This window comes from Chiloscyllium plagiosum, chromosome 11 (genome assembly GCF_004010195.1).
Source record: "Chiloscyllium plagiosum isolate BGI_BamShark_2017 chromosome 11, ASM401019v2, whole genome shotgun sequence".
Lineage (NCBI taxonomy): Eukaryota > Metazoa > Chordata > Chondrichthyes > Orectolobiformes > Hemiscylliidae > Chiloscyllium > Chiloscyllium plagiosum.
In genome coordinates, this window is record NC_057720.1 from 84,892,891 (window position 1) to 84,914,774 (window position 21,884).

General features: G+C 39.8%; 1 protein-coding gene and 1 long non-coding RNA gene across 5 annotated transcripts in view; one reads left to right on the forward strand and one right to left on the reverse strand.

Annotated features, from left to right (window-relative positions):
* Positions 1–9,371, reverse strand: part of LOC122554641 — a 26,132-nt gene extending 16,761 nt beyond the window's left edge. Inside the window, exon 1 of the long non-coding RNA XR_006313048.1 lies at positions 9,296–9,371. This is a non-coding gene — a long non-coding RNA (uncharacterized LOC122554641). The remainder of the gene's footprint in view (positions 1–9,295) is intronic.
* Positions 1–19,045, forward strand: part of LOC122554640 (olfactomedin-like protein 2B) — a 79,035-nt gene extending 59,990 nt beyond the window's left edge. Inside the window, exons 7-9 of one of the 4 annotated variants that reach the window (XM_043699979.1) lie at positions 4,350–4,526; positions 8,475–8,601; positions 18,759–18,837. In XM_043699979.1, the coding sequence (XP_043555914.1) occupies positions 4,350–4,526; positions 8,475–8,601; positions 18,759–18,762 (308 nt within the window). In that variant the 3' untranslated portion in view covers positions 18,763–18,837. Of the gene's footprint in view, positions 1–4,349; positions 4,527–5,002; positions 5,084–8,474; positions 9,303–18,758 lie in introns of those variants that run through there. The other 3 variants (XM_043699980.1, XM_043699978.1, XM_043699981.1) reach the window with 3 other exon arrangements.
* The last annotated feature ends 2,839 nt before the right edge of the window (positions 19,046–21,884 follow it).

Here is a 21,884-nt window from a genome sequence, read left to right on the forward strand (position 1 = left end):
ATAAAGACACTAGCGCCTACCACTCACCGTTTAAAATCCTGCAAAGAGCCACCAATCTCTTATGGACTAGGCCAGACCACTCAAAACATTCTTAAGCAGGCAGCCCAGATCATAACTTTGCAATTTGTTTTGATAAGTGCACAGTGAAAATTACCCAGGAGTAAGTTAGCGAGGTTGACTACCAGATCTTAAAACAGACAAAGATGTATTCACAAAATTACACAATGAAACACAAAGAACAGAAAAAAGAACCCCGACAGAACTCAGTATATCCAAACGAGACTTAATTATGCTCTTCTGAATATATACAACAGTCCCAATAAACAAATCCCTTAACTACAGTAAAAATGAAACAAAGGCTTACAGGTCAAAGTTAGAAGGGTAGAAGGAGAGAGAATCTCGCAGCCTGTTGCCACACAGCTCCACAGCTGAACTCCCCAACTAGTTCTGGAATGAATTGCTCAGCTAGAGAGCTGGCCACGCCCCTTTGATTTATACAGGTTACTTGTAAAAACATAAAAGCTTTGGCCTAAAGACTCATCTGTTTACGTATAAACAAAAAGGCCTTTCATCTCTGTACCAAACCCAGCCGTTTTGGAGCCCGGCTTGTTTACTACCCCTCTGATAGAAAAACCAAGGACAAAGTACCCTTCAGGAAAGGAACAGCTTTTAGAAGAAATGTCCATCTTTGTCACACTCTGTTCCTCCACACTGCTGAGAATCTTGCCATTAACCCTGAAATCTGCATTCAAATTCGACCTTCCATAATGAATCACTTCACACTTTTCCAGGTTGAACTTTATCTTGCCACATCTCAGCCCAGCTCTGCATCCTGTCAATGTCCTGTTGCAACCTACAACAGCCTTCTACACTACCAACAACCGCACCAACCTTTGTGACATCGGCAAACTTATTAACCCACTCTTCCACTTCTTCATCCAAGTCATTTATAAAAATCATAAAGAGCAGAGACCCCAAAATACAGCCCTGCAGAACACCACTGGTCACCAAGCTCCAGGCTGAATACTTTCCATCTACTATCACCCTCTCTCTTCTATGGTCCAGCTAATTCTGTACCCTTCTCAACTTGACTGCATATCTTAGAAATTCAGGTATGTACTGAACTCTGCACAAGTATTTACAGTAGAGGTAAAGTAATTACTTAACACTCACACAAATAAAAACTGAAATTGCCAAAAAGCTCAGCAGGTCAGGCAGCATCTGTGGATGGAAATCAGAGTTAAGTTTTTGGGTCGAGTGACTCTTCTTCAGGACTCAGAACTTAACACCTACACTGCTTTTTGTAGCTACACCTGCTAGTTGAACTGTCATGATATTCCATGCTATACTTCCTTGTATCCTTCTCACACATCCACCATAAGCTGCCTTCTCATACTGTGACATCCATCATCCAGCTGTGCCCGCACCGACCTCTTTCTGCCGTCCCAGAGATCTTTCAGAGATTTCAGTAGCTTTTCAGCTCTGGTCAAATGACAAAATGACATTTTCATTTCTGTGTGTCAATTTTTAAGAGTTCTTTTTGCTCTCACAATTTCAAACACTGCTTTATTGATCTTAGAGTATGGACATGGAATTTTTAGCATGCTGTTAGCATCCAAATTTCAAAGGGATCAATTTTCTTCCATTCTATATTTATTGCGCAGGGTTAAAGGCATTCAGAAAATTGGATAGAATGTGACATCTTAAGATATTTTACTCAGTTAACAAGTTTGAATTCCTTTGAATCGTACTCTTTTACTTGATATAATTCTGAAAGTATTAGTGTGCTGAACCTGATAACTCTTTGCAAGTTTATTTTCATCCTTTTTGTAGCTATTATAATGCTGACCTCCATTTTACTATTCTTTGTATTTCTCCTATTATTGCATATTTTTGCATTCTTGTATACTGCTTTTATTAGTTTTAAATTTAAGGTAAGTCGCTTATCCCTTTAGCCAATGAATGCTTTCTTATTAGCAAGTAGAGCTCATGTTCCTTTGGGGTATAGGCTGGTTCACATTGAATTATTTTGGAACAACTTATCTTTTCTTGTTTCAACCATTAACAGATCTGACCAGACTTATAACTCACCAAAGTGCTGACATTTCATGCGAGTCGAGAAGTGAGTGTTAATGTATAGAAACACAGAAATTTGGAGCAGGCATTCAGCCCTTTGAGCCTGCTCTACCATTCAATATGACCATGGCTGATCATTCAACTCAGTACCCCTTTGCTTGGGTTTTTTCTGAGAACTTTTGGTCCCTTCAGCTCAAAGAACCATACTTAATTCCTTCTTGAAAACATTTCAAAGTTTTGATCAAAAGTTTGATCTCAACTGCTTTCTGTAGCAGGAAATTCCATAGGCTCACCACTCTTTGAACAAAGAAGTTTCTTCTCATTTTAATCCCAAATGGCCTATTCCGTATCTTTTGACCACGACTCTATTCAAAGGTGGAAAAGTGAGAGCATATAGTTGGCATTTTGCTTAACTGACATCCACAAACACATGATACTTTAATAAAGGATTATTGCATTATAAATAGGAATGTTAGCTCTGGTTATGGTCAGTGAACATCCAAGAGTGATTGAATTTGGGCCTTTCTGGGCATGGAAAGGTTAATACTATAGTAGAAGAGTTGATCATGGGCCAGTCCTGTCCTATCTGGTTTGGCATCAAAACTGATGGATTGATAGTTGGGTGGAAAGGCCAGTTCACATGTTATACATCTAATGTAATCTTCTATCATAGTGTAAACCTATGCCCTTTTTCTCTTGCCTGGTTTGGTAACACATGAACTGGTACACTTACCCACTGAACTCTTAAAAGAGATTGTTACTTCAAATTCAGTACTGAGGCAGATGCTGTTTACAGAACTATATAATGCTCTTTTAGTAAATTGGCATTGTGGGATCTAACTGCTCTGGCACAGCAGGACATTCTGAAGTAATTTGCAATCAGACCAAAATCTTGGTGGGGGGTTGGCGCACTGACTGAGCCTGTTTCAAGTTTCATACTTAGACTAGACTCACAGGAAAAGCATGTTAAATCCTTGCCAGTTAAAAGATATATCGTATCAACACATTCCCATTGTCGAATCCCAATCAAAATTTATGAGACCTTGGTCATGTACAGACCCATTCATATTGCAAGTCATTTATTTTCAGGGCTGAACAACTTTGTTTTCAGGCACTTCCCTAAACACCGGTTTCAGCATGAATATAACATCATGGGGCTGAAAGGGAATAATTGTCACAAAACAATCTTAAGGATGCAAATTTCTGCTATTCCTGCAGTGAGCCCAATTGCGAACACTTTCACTACAGCTATAACTGTCCTTCTTATACTAGGCTAGTAAAGTTAAAAATCACACAATACCAGGTTATAGTCCAACAGGTTTATTTGGAAGCACTAGCTTTCGGAGTGCCGCTCGTTCATCAGGTGGTTGTGGAGTAAAAGATCTTAAGATACAGAATTTATAGCAAAAGTTTACAGTGTGATGCAACTGAAATTATATATTGAAAAGACCTGGATTGTTTATTATGTCTCTCATCTTTTAGAATGACCATGTTGGTTTCAGTTCTTTCATATGTAAATCCCAGAACCTTTTTTAAAGTTACATTCTCAAGTGAACTTCAACAATAGATGCCATGTCAGCTCAGATAATGCATTGAAGGTGTGAGGTACGCTTGTGAGGCTGTCTGTGCCCCAATGTTCAGACTCATTCTATTTCTAAAAAAGGGATTTACAGAATCTTACATGGATTCATGCAATTTTTGAGCAAAATAAAATGTAATTCTGCAAGTACAAATTCATCCCATATTCTTATATGTGTGTGTCTGTATGTGTGTGTGTGTATGTGTATGTGTGTGATTGTGAGTGTAAAGGCGTTTAAGTCTGTGAGAGGTTGCGTGTAAGCATGGGTGTCTTTGTGTGAGCGTATGAGAGAGAGCTTGTGTATGCGTGAGTGCATGGGTCTGTAGGAGTGTGTGTGTGTGTGTGTGTGTGTGTGTGTGTGTGTGTCTAGTACAGTGGGGTCACCTGTACTGTGACATGAAGCCAAGGTCCCGGTTGAGGCCATCCCCCTGGGTACCGAATTTAGGCTAGTAAAGATGAGATTTAATTGAAGCATGGAGAACAGCTTTCCCCTCAACAGGGGTGGAATACCTTACATTTTTGTTACACTCTGGGTGAAGCTCTCTGATATGACTGATCCAATGATTCAAGCTCTCAACATAATGGTTGGGAGAGTGACCATTTCAAATGGTGGTACCTATTAATGTTGCTTTTTTTTGGAAAGAGATAATACTGTGTAATGGACAGTAAAGCTGAAAGCCATTTTCTATTACAGCAGAGTGTAAGGAAACCTTATCAACTATTTCTGGACCGAAGACAAAACACATTTATGGGAGAAAAGAAGGTGCTTGGATGAAAGATCCATTAGCAAAGGGAGTTAAAATCTACATCACCAACTACTATTATGGCAATACGCTGGTGGAGTTCCGCAACATGGAATATTTCAAACAAGGTGAGGGCTTAAAATATGAAACACGAAAAGAATGCCTTTCATATACCAGAAAATTTCTCTCTCTCTTGGAGACCTGACCAGTTTCAGCACAAAAAACATATTCTGTAAACTTCTCTTACTGATCAACTAAAATTTCAAATATTTGTTTCTCCCAAGGTCTTTATGTTCACCCTAATAATTGATTATGAACTGAGGTTCAAGAAGTTCTATCATCTCTGCCCATTATAATCCTACAACCCTGAAACCTATTTCAAAGCAGATTTTCAAGAAAAATCCAATTCTTCTCTGAAATTATATTTTTTATTTTATCCATATTGAGAACTCATAGCTGAGTGATGTTGATTATCATGTAAGTGGAATGTCAGAGGAATCGAATTTTCTTTTAATAATATGTAATTTTAATACATATATATTTATATTTTATGATACAATTTCAATTTTCCTTTAAACATAATGTTTTATGATCTTTGCAATAGTGTCAGAGGCTTCAATGCTTGCAATAGTGTGATATCCTCAACAAAAAAAGCCAACGTTGACCTCAAGAGATCCAGGATATGTACCTAAATGTGGAAATCGTAAAACCAGAATGGGGTTTAGTAACATCTCATTTCAGCAAAGGCCTTTCACTGAATGTGCAATATCATTTGTATTTTTGACATTGACTAATGCTTGGCATACATGGAGTGGGGAAAAGTAACTGCTCATTTTGATGTTTCTAATGTTTTCAGTTTAAGATACTACACTGAAATTATAACGGATCTTTGTTGTAGATTTTTCCACTGCCCTTAACTTTTCTTGTAAGAAACATAACAAATTACACATTTGAGTGTTACTCATTCTGACTCAGCCAAATGCTGGTGGCTTGTTCTAGTTGGCACCACATAGTGTTTAAATGAAGAGGTTCACAGCGCGTTGATTAATTGCTCTAATTCTTTATCAGTCGATTTCCTAATTTTGGCTTCATGCTGAAATAGAGGTGGCATAGAGTCATAGAGAGATACAGCATGGAAACAGACTCCTCGGTCCAACTCGTCCATGCCGACCAGATATCCTAAATTAATCTAGTCTAATTTGCCAACACTTGGCTCATATCCCTCTAAACTCTTCCTATTCATATACCTATCCAGATGCCTTTGAAATGTTGTAATTGTACCAATCTCCACCACTTCCTCTGGCAGTTCATTCCAAACAAGCACCACCCTCTGTGTGAAAAAGTTGCCCCTTAGGTCCCTTTTATATCTTTCCCCTCTCACCTTAAACCTATGCCTTCTAGTTTTGGACTCACCCACTCGAGGGAAATAACCTTGTCTATTTACCCCATCTATGTCCCTCATGATTTCATAAACCTCTATAAGGTCGCTCCTTAGCCTCCAGCCCTTCAGGGAAAACAGCCCAGCCTACTCAGCTTCTCCCTATAGCTCAAACCCTCCAACTCCGGCAACATCCTTGTAAATCTTTTCTGAATCCTTTCAAGTTTCACAACAATCTTCCTATAGCAGGGAGACCAGTATTGCACACAGTATTCCAAAAGTGGCCTAACCAATGTCCTATTCAGCTGCAACATGACCTCCCAACTCCTATACTCAATGCTGTGTTCAGTAAAGGAAAGTATACCAACCATCTTCTTCACTATCCTATCTACCTGTAACTCCACTTTCAAGTAACTATGAACCTGCACTCCAAGGTCTCTTTGTTCAGTAACACACCTCAGGACCTTACCATTAAGTATATAAGTCCTGCCCTAATTTCCCTTTTCAAAATGCAGCATCTCACATTTATCTAAATTAAACACCACCTGCCATTCCTTGGCCCTTCGGCCCATCTGACCAAGATCCCGTTGTACTCTGCTTTAACCTTCTTCATTGTCCATTACACCTCCAATTTTGGTGTCATCTGCAAACTTACTAACTATATGTCCTATGTTCACATCCAAATCATTTATATAAATGACAAAAAGCAGTAGATCCAGCACTGTTCCATGTGACACACCACTGGTCAGAATGGCAACCGTCCACCACCACTCTCTGTCTTCTACCTTCACCTGTATCCAAATGGCAAGTTTTCCCTGTATTCCATGTGATCTAACTTTGCTAACCAGTCTACCATAAGGAACCTTGTTGAACGCCTTACTGAGTGGGGGTTGAGAGAGAAAGAGAGAGAGAGAGAGAGTGTGGTGGACGAGGAGGTTGTTACCTGATACTGTCTTTGACAGCCATGCAAGTTTCTAGAATACTAACCAGTGAAGGGAAAATAACTTCCGTCAGCTGTGATATTATTCATGATGGAATGGCAACTTGTTCCTCAAATGCATGAGTAATGGCCACAGTGAATGACTGGAAGAGTTACCATGAGGAATGTCCTTCTGAGAAGGAAATTGAAAGATCTAAAAGAATATTGATTTACATATTCTTGATGAATTTCTAAGATATAATGCACCAATAAAGAAAAAGGTTTGATTTCTACAATGCATAATCCAAATACAGGTAGGTCATCACCCCAATCTCAACTAACTTAGCACTGTGTTTTAGGAGACTTTATTCACCACAGAGTCATAAAGCCAGTCCAAAGTCTTCTTCCCACAAGTTCTTTCAGTGAAGTCAAATCAGATTGGAATGGAAGGGATAAAAGATGATACAGCAGGTGAATCACTTTCTGGGAAGGACTTACAGATCATGTGAAGGCTGCCCCAGGACAGTCATCGGCACCTGTTTGGGTATTGATTGCATGTCCACCTCTTTTAAGCAGTAGCTGAGTGGGGCTTAATGGAGCAGACAGGAAGGCAAAAGTGAAGCTTTTTAAGAGGTAAACTAAACAAAGTTGAGAAATAAGGAGTTATGGTATCCTTGTTCATCGCCTTTTTGACTTCTCGTTTAAGCATAGAAAATATCAAAGATTACTGAAATTGCAGAACTGGGAGTTCAATTCTGAAGAAGGGTTACTAGACCTAAAACTTTAAGTTTGCTTTCTCTCCACAGATAAGTATCAGATCTGCTGAGTATTTGCAGCATTTTCTGTTTTTGTTGTATAAAAGACTGACATAGGGTATTGGGCACCAGCAATTCAGCATATGTCATGACATTTAAGCACTTGAATATTAATTGGATGCCATCACCACCAAACTTCATAATTGCAGACACTGTCGTAAAGAGAGAGCATCAGAACAGCAGCTTAGTAATTTTTCTGGGGCCTTATGGACTCTGAAACTGAAAATTACAAGCTGTGGAACAATATTATATTGCTTTCTCTTCCTTTGAGAAAGCTAAATGATCCTCTCATAAGTGGCATTGTTTCAGCTTTTCAGTACAAGGCTGTTCATGAAAATTGTAGGAGTTACAGATAAATACTGCCTAATATACATGTCAGAATTGATAAACTATTGCCTCTCAGATGGTGAACATTATTTAAATGTGAAAATGTTCTAACCTTTTTATGTAAGGATTAAAACGGAGTTCAATATCTGTAGCTTATATTATGTCCCAATATAAAATAGTATATTGGCCACAGCTCTCAAGTCAATGTTAGCTGAACTTCCTTTCAGAAACAGTATTCATGTGTAGATAAATTGTCTCAAAGGACAACAGAACCAGCTTGCAATTTAGTCAAGATTACCACCAAATCTTGTAACCTTTGCCTTTGGGTGTTATCACAATATTTTATGAACAGAGGCATTATTGAAAGAGGTGAATCCATTTCTTAAATGACTCCGTCTTGCAGAAGTAGTTTCCATCTATATCTTGCTGAATGGCCTTCCTTTCTATTTCCCACACTTGAGAGTAATCTTGTAATGTTATTGTTCAGGATCATGCTTGGAGAATATCTCCTTGAATAAAGTGCTGGATGAGCACCTAGTGTTCATGGAATCTGAGCAATGTCCTCAATTGAGTTAAGGAGAAATGATTAGGTGTATATGAAAAATAAACTTCATGTTCCTGTCACATCTTCTTTCAGGTCGCTGGAGTAACTCTTACAAACTTCCATACAATTGGATTGGCACAGGCCATGTGGTGTATGGTGGGGCTTTCTACTACAATAGAGCTTTCACTCGCAATATTATCAAATATGACCTGAAGCAAAGGTATGTGGCTGCCTGGACCCTGCTTCATGATGCAGTGTATGATGAAGCCACACCCTGGAGGTGGAGGGGTCACTCTGACATAGACTTTGCCATTGATGAGAATGGTTTATGGGTGATTTACCCAGCCATTGATGATGTGGGCTCCTTGCAAGAGGTCATTATCATCAGTAGGCTCAACACTGTTGACCTGTCCATCCAGAAAGAGACGACCTGGAGGACCGGCTTGAGGAAGAACTATTACGGCAACTGCTTTATTGTCTGTGGTGTGCTGTATGCAGTGGACAGCTACAACAATAAGCATGCTAACATTTCATATGCTTTTGACACCCATACAAACACACAAATCAATCCAAGGCTGCCATTTACCAATGAGTACTCTTATACTACCCAGATTGACTACAACCCCAGAGAGCGTATCCTGTATGCATGGGACAATGGCCATCAAGTCACATATGGTATCACATTCGCCTATTAGGATGGAAAACACAGACGTTAACAAAGTGCTTCGAGCACTGGTCTTTGTAAAAAAAATTATAAAAAGGGGAAATGATGTTCTTATATTCATTCACAGATTGTAGATCGATCTGTTTTGTGTTAATATAACCATGGTAACCTGCTTTAAAAGAGACAGAGAGAAAAACAAATGCACACTAAAGGCCTCTATTGATCTGCGCTTTATACAATAGTTGCATACCTTGCATATCAAGACGTAGAGGAGTAAAATGCCTGCCAAACTTCGCTGCTGAGTTACAAATGGCTCATAGTTCCTGCTCAAGCTTGACATGCCTGTTGACCGATAAAAGCTGCATGTTTCATTTCATATTGGTCATTTTGTGGAGAAGAATCCAGCCTCTCAGCTCTGTCCCTGCACTATGAACTGACCATCATTGCTACTGTCTGGAATAAATCAGACAGACAATACAATTCAAGAGGATTTAGTTTAAGTTCTAAACAATGAAACTGTTGATTTATGCATCCTAACTGATGACTTTGACATATGGCATGATAACAATTCAGTATTTCATCATGTTCTAGAGCACAAATAGTTGATTTCTATTTGTAACTATTCAGTATTGTGGATTAACTCCTTGATGACCGAGAGGTATGAATTATTGAATGATGTACTGCACCTTAGTTTATAGATTAGAGATGGTTGCCCCCTGTGCTGTTTATTATTGAGATATTAATGGTTATGTGCTTGAGAATTTACAGATATGTTCCTGATATTTAGTTTTTACTAATAAATAGGATTTAAATCTTGAAGTAAGCTTCTGTGGAACGCTTGGGTGGAGAAGATCAGAGTTTTGGATTGAGAGTAGAAAGCCGAAACTGCGTATTGGTATGGAGTCTGAAACCGACAGCATATAATGTAACATTGTGTGCACTGTGATTGGTGCCCTCTATTCACTAATGATTCAGTTTTAAATCAGAATTGCAATACACCTATCAGAAAAGGAAGTGCTTTTCGCCACAGTCAGCATGGGTTTTGCTATTTTTGTTGAAAAATTAATACACTGAAAATGTTTACTTTGTGCAGAACATTTGCACATCATTACAGCCAATTGGAATTGTCAGGTTGAAATCAGATCCTGTAGTTAAAAGAACAAAGCAGCAAGCAGTTTTCCACACTCCATCCGCATCAATATGAAGTTACACAGCTTTCCAGTAACACGTGCATGCACCCTTGTCAGCTACATCATTGATTTTATAAGCATGGAAGTTCCAGCTGCCTTTGGCAAGGAATGTGTTAATATAAATTAAATCACGCCCCTGAATGGGACCAAATAGGTAAACTGAAACCTCTGACACATGGGCTGAGCAGCTGACGAATGAATTCTAAAATCTTCACGATAACTGAGGTCACATATATTTTGTCTTGTGCTGCCCCCACATGCCATCTGATAACCAGGAATACTTCGGGCAGCTGGACCTGAAAGGGGATATGGTGGGCAGGTGACAAAATGAGCTGCTCTTGTAATTTTATAGTCATACGTTAAGTCACAGAGGAAATACTTTGAAGAGCACATGGTTTGGGAACATAGTTTTTTTTCTTACTAGATTAGAAATCCAGAAGCCCTAGACTAATGATTTAGAGAAACAAATTCAAATCCCATCATGCCATTTAACTTAGATTATTTAAATCTGTATTCAAAAGATAGTATATGGACACTGTTACTCATACTATCAGATTGTTGCAAGAATCCATTTGATCCATTTGAAGGAGATCTGCTCCCATTATCTGTTTTGGCCCATATAAGTCTCTGGACTGTTTATTCACTTTGAACAGTCCTCTGAAATGGTCCCACACAAGCTACTAAATTGTTGTCAAGAACAACCAACTTCTCAAGAACAATTAGGGATAGGTAGTTAACACAAGCACTACTGGCAACAACCTTTATTTAAAAAAAAGTGAAAGTATACATTTAAATAACTTCACAAAGGCCAGTATCCCATCATCAAATCATCCTTTATTTACACGTACGTCGTACATGACACTGATCCAGGTAGTTCAGAGCCAGCTCCTACAATGAGCAGAACGCCTCACACTCCTGTTTTATTTTCACAATGAATGAACAAGTGCATAAAATTTTATTACGTTCCACCACAAGGAAGAAAAACACTCCTGTTTATATCTGTCAGCCAGGACTCCCTGATTTGATCAGGGTAACAGCCCAATCAGGGAACTCATACTGTGAGGTCCACCTGGCTGACCTCCTTCCAATCACTATATCCCTCCCCTTCTAAGTCCTGGGACATAAGCCCATTCTTTCTCCTGCAGATTCTCCTGGGGTGATTTTCCAACTCTGCTTCAGACACTGGTGGTGTGTATCAGACCATAGCTGGCCTCTTGTACCCAAAGTGTCTCAGCCAAAATTAATCATCAGGCAGTAATAGTGTCGGAGCTATGACACCTGCCATTTTCATCTCGTCCTCAGACTTTGATGTTAGGTGGAGAGGGAGAACCTATGGGTTCTGACAGCCTTGCCAGATGTTCTGAGGGGCTGGATATGTTTTGCTCCTGCCCCATTTGCAACGTTTTAGCTTTCATATGGTCTGTGTGTGTGTGTGTGTGTGTGTGTTCAGGACAGCCCCACCTACCCAAACTTTGTACATCACAGGACCTGACCTCGCGTCGACCATGCCTCTTCCCATGCAAGGCCATTCCATTTCGACACCAAACTTCATCCTCTGAGTTAAACTGTTTCTCTCGCTTAGAGGAGCCTTACATCTGACTCTAGCAATACTGCTGTCATTTCGTTCTCCCCCCCTCCCCAGGTCCAGGATGATCAGATTTAATCTGGTGCAGTGTCTTCTCCGCATTAGCAACTCAGCTGGAGCTATCCCTGTAGTTGCATGAGGGATGATCTGATAATCAAATAGGAATCAGGACAGTTTGGTATTGAATGATTGGTACATTGTTCAGTCGACTGTTTCTTTAAGCCTGCCTTCAAAGTTTGGACTGCTCTTTTTGCCAGATTATTGGATAATGGATGGTATGGAGCTGTCTTTACATTCCTTAAAGCCATTCGACTTTAGGGAATACTCAAATTCACTGCCGATAAATGATGTCTGTGACCAACAACTCTGGAAGCTTGTGTATTGCAGAAGACACTCACAACTTTTCAATTATGGTGCCTGTGTTGGATGAATGAACTCTACTCACATCCAACCACTTTGAATAGGCATCCACAATGACTAAAAAACTTAGAGCCCATGAAAGTATCTGCATAGTCAACATACAACCAAGTCCAAGGTTTACTTACCCATTCCCACGAATGTGAGGAGCTGCTGATAGTAATTTTTGTCCTTGTTGGCCCTCTAGGCATTGCCCTACCAATGCAGCTATGTTGGCATCCAATCCTGGCCACCAAACATAACCTCTTGCCAACATCTTCATTTTGGAAACCCCTGAATGACCTTAATGCAGTTCAGCAAGTACCTGGCAGCATCCTTTACTCGGGACAATCACTTTTGCTCCCCGTAATAATATGCTGTCCTCTATGGTGATATGGTCTTGCTGTATCCAGAAAGGTTTCAATTCTGGTTGTGATGGCCCATTTGTTTCCCCTAACACCACTATCTACTTTAGTTTTGCCAGGGTGGGATTGTTTTGTGTCCATAGCTGATATGGTCAGCTGTGACCATAAGGGTGTCCGGAATGGACTCTTCTAGTGATGGCACAACCGGTGGTGTATCTGCCAGTCGGAGGCAGCTCAAGGTATCCGCATTTGTCACTTGGCCTCCCGAACAATGTTCCAACTTGTAATTGTATACATTCAGAATAAAAGCCCACCGCTGAATTGTACCCGTAGCAATGGACATGGGCGTGTCCTCTTCAAGTAGCCCTTGCAGGGGTCTGTGGTCCATTACTATTACAAATGTATGTCAGTAAAGATATTGGTGGAACTTTCTCACAACAAAGATGACCACCAAGCTTGCCTTCTTTATCTGGGCACACCTTCGTTTGGCATCAGCCAAAGACCGGGAAGCATACGCTAGCGAGTGTTCCTTTCTTTGGGCCATCTGTGATCCAACGCTACCCAGATACTGTACGGGAAGGCATTGGATGTCAGCACACATCTTACTTGGGGTCATAGTATGCCAACACCTTAGATGATGATAGCTGCCTCTGCACTTTGCTAAAGGCTACATCTTGGCAACAAGATGATATCCAAGGCTAATCCTTTTTCAATAGCAGATGTAAGGGTGCTAGGATGGAGGCATGGTTATGTATGAATTTTCTGTAATAATTCACTAATCCAAGGATAGACCTTAAGCTCTGGTACGGACATGGGAACTGGGCACCTTTGATCACCTTCACTGTATCTTCCAATGTGTGTAACCTGCTCTTGTCATCTCTGTAGTCCAAGTAGGTTTCTTGGGGTGCGTTGGACACACATTTTTCCCTCCTAAGGCATACACCCATCTTGGAGAAAATTCCAGTTATTAGTGCATCATCCAGATAAATGGAGGCCTGGAAAAACCATAGCTCCTATTGGAGGAACAACACCTTATCTGCCACCTGGGAACGTTACAACCCGGAGGACTCAACATTAAGTTCTCCAATTTCAAATAATCTCCCTCCCTATCCCCTGACTCTTTTCCCAGCCCCTCCCCCTCCCTTTCACTGCTCCCTGCCACCAACCAGATTCATTTCTCCCACTGATCAACCAGGTCGTACCCTCTACCTGTCTTCAATTATCCGCACTTCACCACCTTCCCCCCACCTTCCCCTTTATCTGCAGCTCCCCCCAACACCCACCCCCAGTCCTGAAAAAGGGTTACACCTGAAACGTCGATTTCTGCACCTCGTGATGCTGCCTGGTTTGCTGTGTTCTTCCAGCTTCCTGCCTGTCGACTGATGATGAGGCAGTCTCATATATTGGTACAAACCATTAATAGTAGCTGGGAATCCTCATCTAATCAGGTACACATGGCTCATGTCCAGCTTCATGAAGGACAGCCCCCTGCCTGTTTGGCATAAAATCCCTATGCAAGGGATTGGATATTTATCCAGCTGTGAAAATTTGTTTACTGTTTTGTTACAGTCCCCACAAAGGTGAACCGACTGATCAGACTTCACAATTAGTATTACTGGTCCTGCTCATTCTGCAAACTGTACTGGTTTGATGATTTCCTCACTTGCCAGCCTCCTGATTTCTGCCTTTACTTTTGCACACAAAGCAAATGGCACTGGGCAGGCCTTGTAGATTCATGGAATTACTTCTTGGTCAACATGTAAGATGGCCTTGGCTCCTTTGATAGTCCTTAGACCTCCCTGCAAATCTCCTGGGTATTTATTTAGGACTTCACTCAGGCAGGCATTTTCTAATCAAAAAATGTTCAGCCAATCAAGTTGAATCATTCTTAACCAATTTTGCCGCATCAAGCTTGGGCCTGAGCCTTTTACCACAATCAGTGGTAACTGAACCAGCTGCTTCTCATAAGAGACCAGAATCAAACTTGTACCCTTAACCTGTAGGGGTTCCCTGGTATAGCTTGTCAGCCTGGCCGAGGTCTTACGCAAATTTGAGGGTTGGGATTCAGAGTCCAGAATTTTGAAAAAGACTGGTTCTGCCATCTCTGATACAGCTGCATTGGTATCGGCTTCCATTAGAACTGAGCCGTTTAACCAGACGTTTATTTTGATTGGTTCTGATTTGGATGTTGCTAGGCAATCTTAACTGTTCCAAACCCAGAGGCAGGCAGACTTTACAGGGTGTGCACTCTCCTGGATATTGGCCTATGAGTTCCCTTACTCAGTTCAGGCCTAGTGGGATTATTTTACTGTCTTGAGTCCATATATTGGCATCAACTACAATGACTTGCTGGCCTGGATCCTGGAGAGAATTTTAACTGTTTGGCTAAGGCTTGGCTTCGTTTGGAGTTTTTATATGTAGAGTCCTTCTGTTTAGATATATCCTGAATAAGGCTATGTAATCGCTTTCACTCAAGTGGTGTTCCCCAAGCTCAGCTGGCCTGGCAAGGGTGTCCACTTCTGCCGAAATACTATGTAACTCATAAGCTCCACTTGCCATTTTTTTTTAATGATACAGCCAGTTGTAGTGTCTGTTTGAAGTGCAGTTGGGCTTTAGCATGATTACATCATTAATCTCACTTACCAAATGGTGTCGCAGCATCTCACTTAGGGTTAAACCAAAATCACATGCCTCTGCCAATCACCTTAACCTCGTGGAAAACCCCAATGCGTATTCCCCTGGTTCTCGACTAAAACTGATAGTGTTTCAGAGTTACAAAAGTTGTAATATTTCCTAGCTAAATCTGTCAACTCTTGGCAGGTTTTAGTATCTGATGCCTCAGGGCAAGTTAGGGTTCTAATAACTGAAAAAAGCTGCAAGTCCACAAGGTGTTTCAAAAATTAATTGTTGCTTTTCGTCTTCTCCAAAGTCATTTGTTTGGAAAAAATAACGCATTCTTTCCACATACTGGGCCCAGTCTTTGACGGCAACATCAAATCAGTCAAGCTTCCCAAATAGTGGAATGATACCAGAAATGCTGACCCCACCTGAAAGATGGCTGTTATAAGCGAATCACTTCAGGGCATATGTTTCTCTTGTTGCTACTGAAATAACTTCACAAAGGCTTGGTGTGGAGGAGTCGGTGTTGGACTGGGGTGGACAAAGTTAAAAATCACACAACATCAGGTTATAGTCCAACAGGTTTACTTGGAAGCACTAGCCTTTGGAGCGCTGCTCCTTCATCAGGTAGTTGTGATGAAGGAGCAGCGCTCCGAAAGCTACTACTTCCAAATAAACCTGTTGGACTATAACCTGGTGTTGTGTGATTTTTAACTTTGTTCACAGTGGCTGGTATCCTGTCACCAAGTCGCCCCTTATTTACATGTGCATAGTACATGACACTGACCCAGCTAGCTCAGAATATGCTCCTAGACTGAAAGTGTCGCTGACAGTCCTGTTTTCCTTTTAGCATCTCACTTAGGGTTAAACCAAAATCAATTGCCTCTACAGCAGTCTTAACCTCATCAAAAATCCCAATACAGATTCCCCTGGTTCTCGAAATGTCGAATAAAACCAGTAGCTTCTCAGAATTGGAGGAGGTTTGGGATAATAATATTCCTTAGTTAAATACGTCAACTCTTGAAATGTTTTGTGTTTGGTACCTCTGGGAAAGTTAGGGTCCTGATAACCGAAAAAACTGCAGGTTCACATGCTGTCAGGAGAATGATTCATTGCTTCCCGTCTGCCCCAATGTCATTTTCCTGGAAAAAAAGAACACATTCTTTCCACATACTGGGCCCAGGTTTCATTGGCAGCATCAAATGAGTCAAGCTTCCCAAATAGTGACGTGATGCCACAAATGCTTACCTCCAATTCAAGGATGACTGTTGCGAGTAAGTCTCTTCAGGGTCGTGTTTTTCTCTCGTCGCCACTGAAGTAACTCCACAAAGACCGGTATCCTGACACCGAGTTACCCTTTATTTACACGTGCCCAGTACATGACACTGACCCAGCTAGCTCTGAGTTGGCTCCTAAAGTGATCAGAACCCTCTGAGTGGATAGAACCTCTGACACTCTCGTTTATATCTGTCAGCGAGGGCTCCCTGATTGGATTAGATTAATGGCCCCAGTCAGGGAATTATATTCGATGAGGTGCACCTTGCTGACCTTGTTCCAATCACTATACATATCTCAAAGAAAACTGATACTGTGATAACTCATACATAAATACAACAGAGAAACAAAAACTGTCTTACTGCTAACCAAGATAACCATAACACTTGACTGAGCATCAACATTCAACAGGTTATATAATAAACTGTGAGAAATTGGAATTAGCTCAAGCTGATAAATGGTCATTATGGAAAAGATGTCAATTGATTACCAAATAATCTTACCCACAACGATTATACAACCTTTCCGCTTGACTTGTGGATTGTACTGATGATTACAGTACAAATACATGATAAGTTTGAAATTACACTAATGGCTCACTTCAAATGGATTGAAGCCATTATCAAAATTGCACAGAACGTCACTGCGTATTAAGTGTTTTGCACAAATATTGTTTAGCATAATTTCAAGAACAGCAGTATAAAAAATTCTAAATTCATTTTGTTTTTAGATTTAGCTGCTAAGGAGATCTTCAATGCTGTCATGTTATGTGCACGGTTAAAATTGCACTCTTGGCAAAATGGTGCTGCTCATTTTGATAAAACTATTACCAAACAGTTCTAGTATTCAGTGATGCTAAAGAGAGGACCCAATCAATTTTAATAAAGGTTTGTATGATTGGATTTCAGTATTTATTCAATTGGCAGCTCATTTTAGATTTTAAAGTTACTTAAAATCACAGGCTTCCAGTCACCTTAATATTTATTAGTTTTTCTTTCTCAAATTGGAGTATGTCTGTCATCTTCTAAGAGATAGTCAGCCAGGTACCTTCTCTATACAGAGGAAAATAACTGCTCTGAAAGAATTTTACTGACATTATGGTTGAGCATAGCAGCTTAAATGATTAATTTACCCGAGGTGCTAGCTAAGCATAGTAACAATTGTAAGCATATATTTCTGTTATTGTATAATTTGCCTGTCCTATTACTCTTCAATAAATTTGTTTGACAATTGAAACTGAAGTCGAATTCCAGTGTTGTGGTACTTTGTCATTAACTGAAAGGAGAACTTAAATTTATTTGACACATTTCGTGTCTTCAGGCAACAGCAATTCCATGGATTGCTCCAGGAACTAAGAACTGCTGTCTGAAACATCCTTGCAAGAAGACTCTTGCTTTAAGACTGAAATCTCTCAAAGCTTCGATAACTGAAAACTCTTTAAGCTTCTGAGAATCCTGTGTTTCTCCAACTCTCACAAATTGCTCTTCCTTGCAACTTATTTGCTCTAACATTGGTGCGTGTGCTTTCTGCAATTAAGATTCTCTTCAAAACCACATCCATTGAGCCAAGTTTGTCACCTCCTATTATCTCCTTGCGTGGCTCTATTTTATTTTTGACTGATTACTGTGAAGCAGGAAAGTAGTACTGCTTTAAAGGTGCTGTCCAAATGCAAGATGTTGTTAACTGGACAGGTTCAGAATCTCTGTGTTGGCTCATGTCTGAATTATAAATGTACAATTTGCTGAGAACAGTAAGACTGCTCAAGCAAGGCCACCAGGTCGACTCAGGACTCAAATCCTGAGGGTGCAGTGTTCTTAATCAGATCATTCATTAATGCATCTTATTGCCTGGGTTTGACAATGAAAAATATTTAAATGAAGAAAAGGCTTAATTTAGGAATTAAACCACTAAGGGAAACCAAATACCAAGTATTATGGAAGAGTAAACATGATTATTTCAAATTCAGCCAGGAGAGTGTTGCAAAGTATGAACTTACCATTGATTACAAGGTAATAGTGGAGACACTGAAAATATGGCTGGATGGAATGATATGATTTAGGGTAATGGTGAGATGAAACTTAATAATGCAAACTGGTCTTTTAGCTCCACTGACTTTCTTTAGCAATGTGATCACTATTTGAAAGCATCAAAATATTGGGAAAAAAAATCATAATGAACAGACCCCAGCTGTAGAGGTGATTTCTGAATAGGGATGTTTGTTTGCAGTGACTAGATGACTTAAATTCAGTTTTGATGATATGGGATTTTTTTTTGCTTTTACAGCTGAAATCCAGATGTCTGGTTATAATCTGTTTAATCACTATTTTTAAAGAATAATCAGAAGATGGGAGAAGATAGTGATCTAATTCAAGGACTTCATACAACATCAAACTGAGGGTCTCCCCAACTAGTATCTGGACCCCCAAAGATTCAAGTTTTTGACCCTCAAAACCCAGTTAATGAAGCTTAAAGAGTTTTCAGTCTTAAAAACCCAAAATCAGCACGTTCTTCATTAGAAAATAAACAACTATTGGCGTAACACAGCAAACCCATCTGTAAATGTGAAAAAAAATGGGTTTACATCCTGAGTGTGGACCCTTGGTCATTTATGTTCCATTTCTTCAGATTTACAACATTTTCAAATTAAAATGTTATTAATTCTTTGGTAGCTTCTTTAAAGTTCTCATGTCTTAATTTTTTTGGATTGAAATAATTCTCTGGTTTCATTAGAGCAAATTTACAGCAATATCATCTGCAATCAATTCACTTTGATAAGTACTGTTGAGTACAAAACGTGCTTTTGAACATATTGTAAGGCTGTAAATGAACTCTTGGGGCTTGGTTGAAAACCTTCATTCATGTTTTGATGAGTCATAACCACCTGGAATACATTACTTTATCAAATGCAGAGCCACCCATTATTTGAAACAATACTTCACAGTGATACACATATCAGGAGAGGATCTTTCTATTTCAGCTTTTACACAATATTCTTGCCTTGAGTTACTGCAGGTTTTGTGACTAGGATTTCTCACCCATCTATGAAAACCCACAAGAGAAGGACATTTCACAGTGTTTCACAGAAGTAGTAGACTCTGTATTTAACATAACATCAATGTGCTGTACAGTTTCCTAAATGTCACCTAACTACAAATAAATCTTCATTGTCCAATTTTTTTATGTCATAGCAAGAATATGTCTAAGGCTTTTGTAATGATCAAAGCTTACAGTAGGCTATACTGAGCATTATAGACACTTCACTGCTGAGGTACTTCAAATGCAAGCTGCACTGGACTACCTCAAATATAACCTATTTTTTTGTCTGGTCTTCATGTTAGTACATGAATAAAAGGGACTTCCATAATGTTACTGTCAATCATTTTGATAAAATAGGGTTGTGTTAAATGAATGCTGATGACTTGGTGCTCGACCTCTGTCTTTTCCATCAGGACTTTTCCCCTCAACTGCCTTTCTTGTGTATTAATGTACTGAAAGGTGATTCTGTCATGTTCAAACCCATTATTGTTTTTGCTGAACACCCCCAACTCATTAATGTTGGAGACTGATGACATGGGCAGACCAGTCACATGGCAGGTGTCAATCAATAAGTATGAAGTAATACATTTTGGTAAGACCAGTGAGGAAATGTAAACAATCCTCTTTTAAAAGGAGTGAACAAAGTGCACCTGGGGTTGCATGCACTATACACAACTATTTGAAGTTGGCAGGACAAATTGATGAGGCATTTGGGAGGTTGGGCTTTAATAAACAGATGCACAGAGTAAAAAAAAAGACAATGTGATGCTATTTGTACAAGTCATTTGTTACACGTCAACTGAATATTAGATCTAAACTCGGCCACCAAAATTTAGAATAAATTTCAAGGTACTCTTGAAATTCTGAAAACAGAGCAGAGGCACCAGGATTATTGCCCTTAGAACTGAGTTTTAAAATATATGTACAAAATTAAGAGGATCATAGAGTAAATGAGGAGAAACTGTATCCACTGTCAGGACAGATAATTGTGCTAATTGGCAACAAGATGAGTTCTTTTTTAAATACAGAAAGCTGTAATGATATGCATTACACTAGCTGAAAAGGTAATGGAACAGATTTAATAGATGAAAAACTTGGTTGTGAAGCTTACATCAAATTTCCTTGGGGCAGACAGCTCCATGAGCTGTAAACCTGTGCAACCCAAGTGGGTTTCCTCATCAATGTTATACCTAATGCTTTGCATCTCCGAGGGAAACCTACTTTGTCTGAGTAAACATAAACATTTTCCAATATTCATTTCCAGACAATATATTCCATTTCATCAGTTTAAAAGTAAGTCCTCATTTCCACTTCTGATTAATTTACCAATTGATTTACTCATTGATTTGAAAAGGAAAGGTTTGTGGGGTTATGTGGAAAGAACAGGGGAGTGGGACTAATTGAACAGCTCTTTTAAAGTGTTGGCACACGCACAACAGACCAAATGGCCTGCTTCTGCGGTTTACAATTTTTTGACACTGATTATCTTGACTCCATCAGTCCCCTTTATTGTCATGTTATGCTGAGTTAAAAAGGGCAGGACCTTGATACATGCTTCAACTATGATTTCTCTCCACCCAATCTATTCTGATAGCAAGACTGCAGTTTTGAACTTTCACATTTCCTGATTTTGCCCCTCTCACTCACGGGGGCCTTGAATCACAGTTTTATCATCACAAGTCTCAACTTCTTTATCACTGTCAAATTGGGCTTCCTTGATCAACCCTCGGCATTCTTAAACATTCACTCCATCACTGAGTTCCACGATGTCAGGAATACCTACCTTCTGAAAGTTGCATTTATGTCCCAACTTCTGCATCTTTGTTGCCATCTTTCAAATAACCTTGAACAATTCCAACATTGTGACCTTCTGAGCCTGGTCTTTAATGTGCCTTACTTTCTTAAAATGCATTCACAGGACATGTGTATCACTCAAAGGAAAATGAGGATGAGAAGTAAATGCTGGCCCACATCCTGCTAGACAATAAAAAAAAATTAGGCACATTAAAGACAAGGTTCAGAAGGTCAAGTGACCTTCAAAACTGGTTCTCCTTATGCGCAATAGTTGGCAATTTCCTTTTTAGCTGCTACATTCCTGCTCTTTACCATGTTACCTTTATGTTGCCCTATCTCAATTTGGTTTTGGGTAGGTGATGGCCTTGTGGTGTCATCACTGTTGCTCCCCATAACAATAAGCTGTCCTCTACTGTGATCTTGTCTATCCGGGTCCATAAGAGTTTCGATCCTGGTTGCGACAGCCCTTTGTTTGCCCCCATTACCACCAGCTGTTTGTTTTGCCAGAACTAGATCTTTCTATGTCCAAAATCTGATATTGTCAGCTGTGACTGGAAGTGTACTCAGAAAATTTAAAAC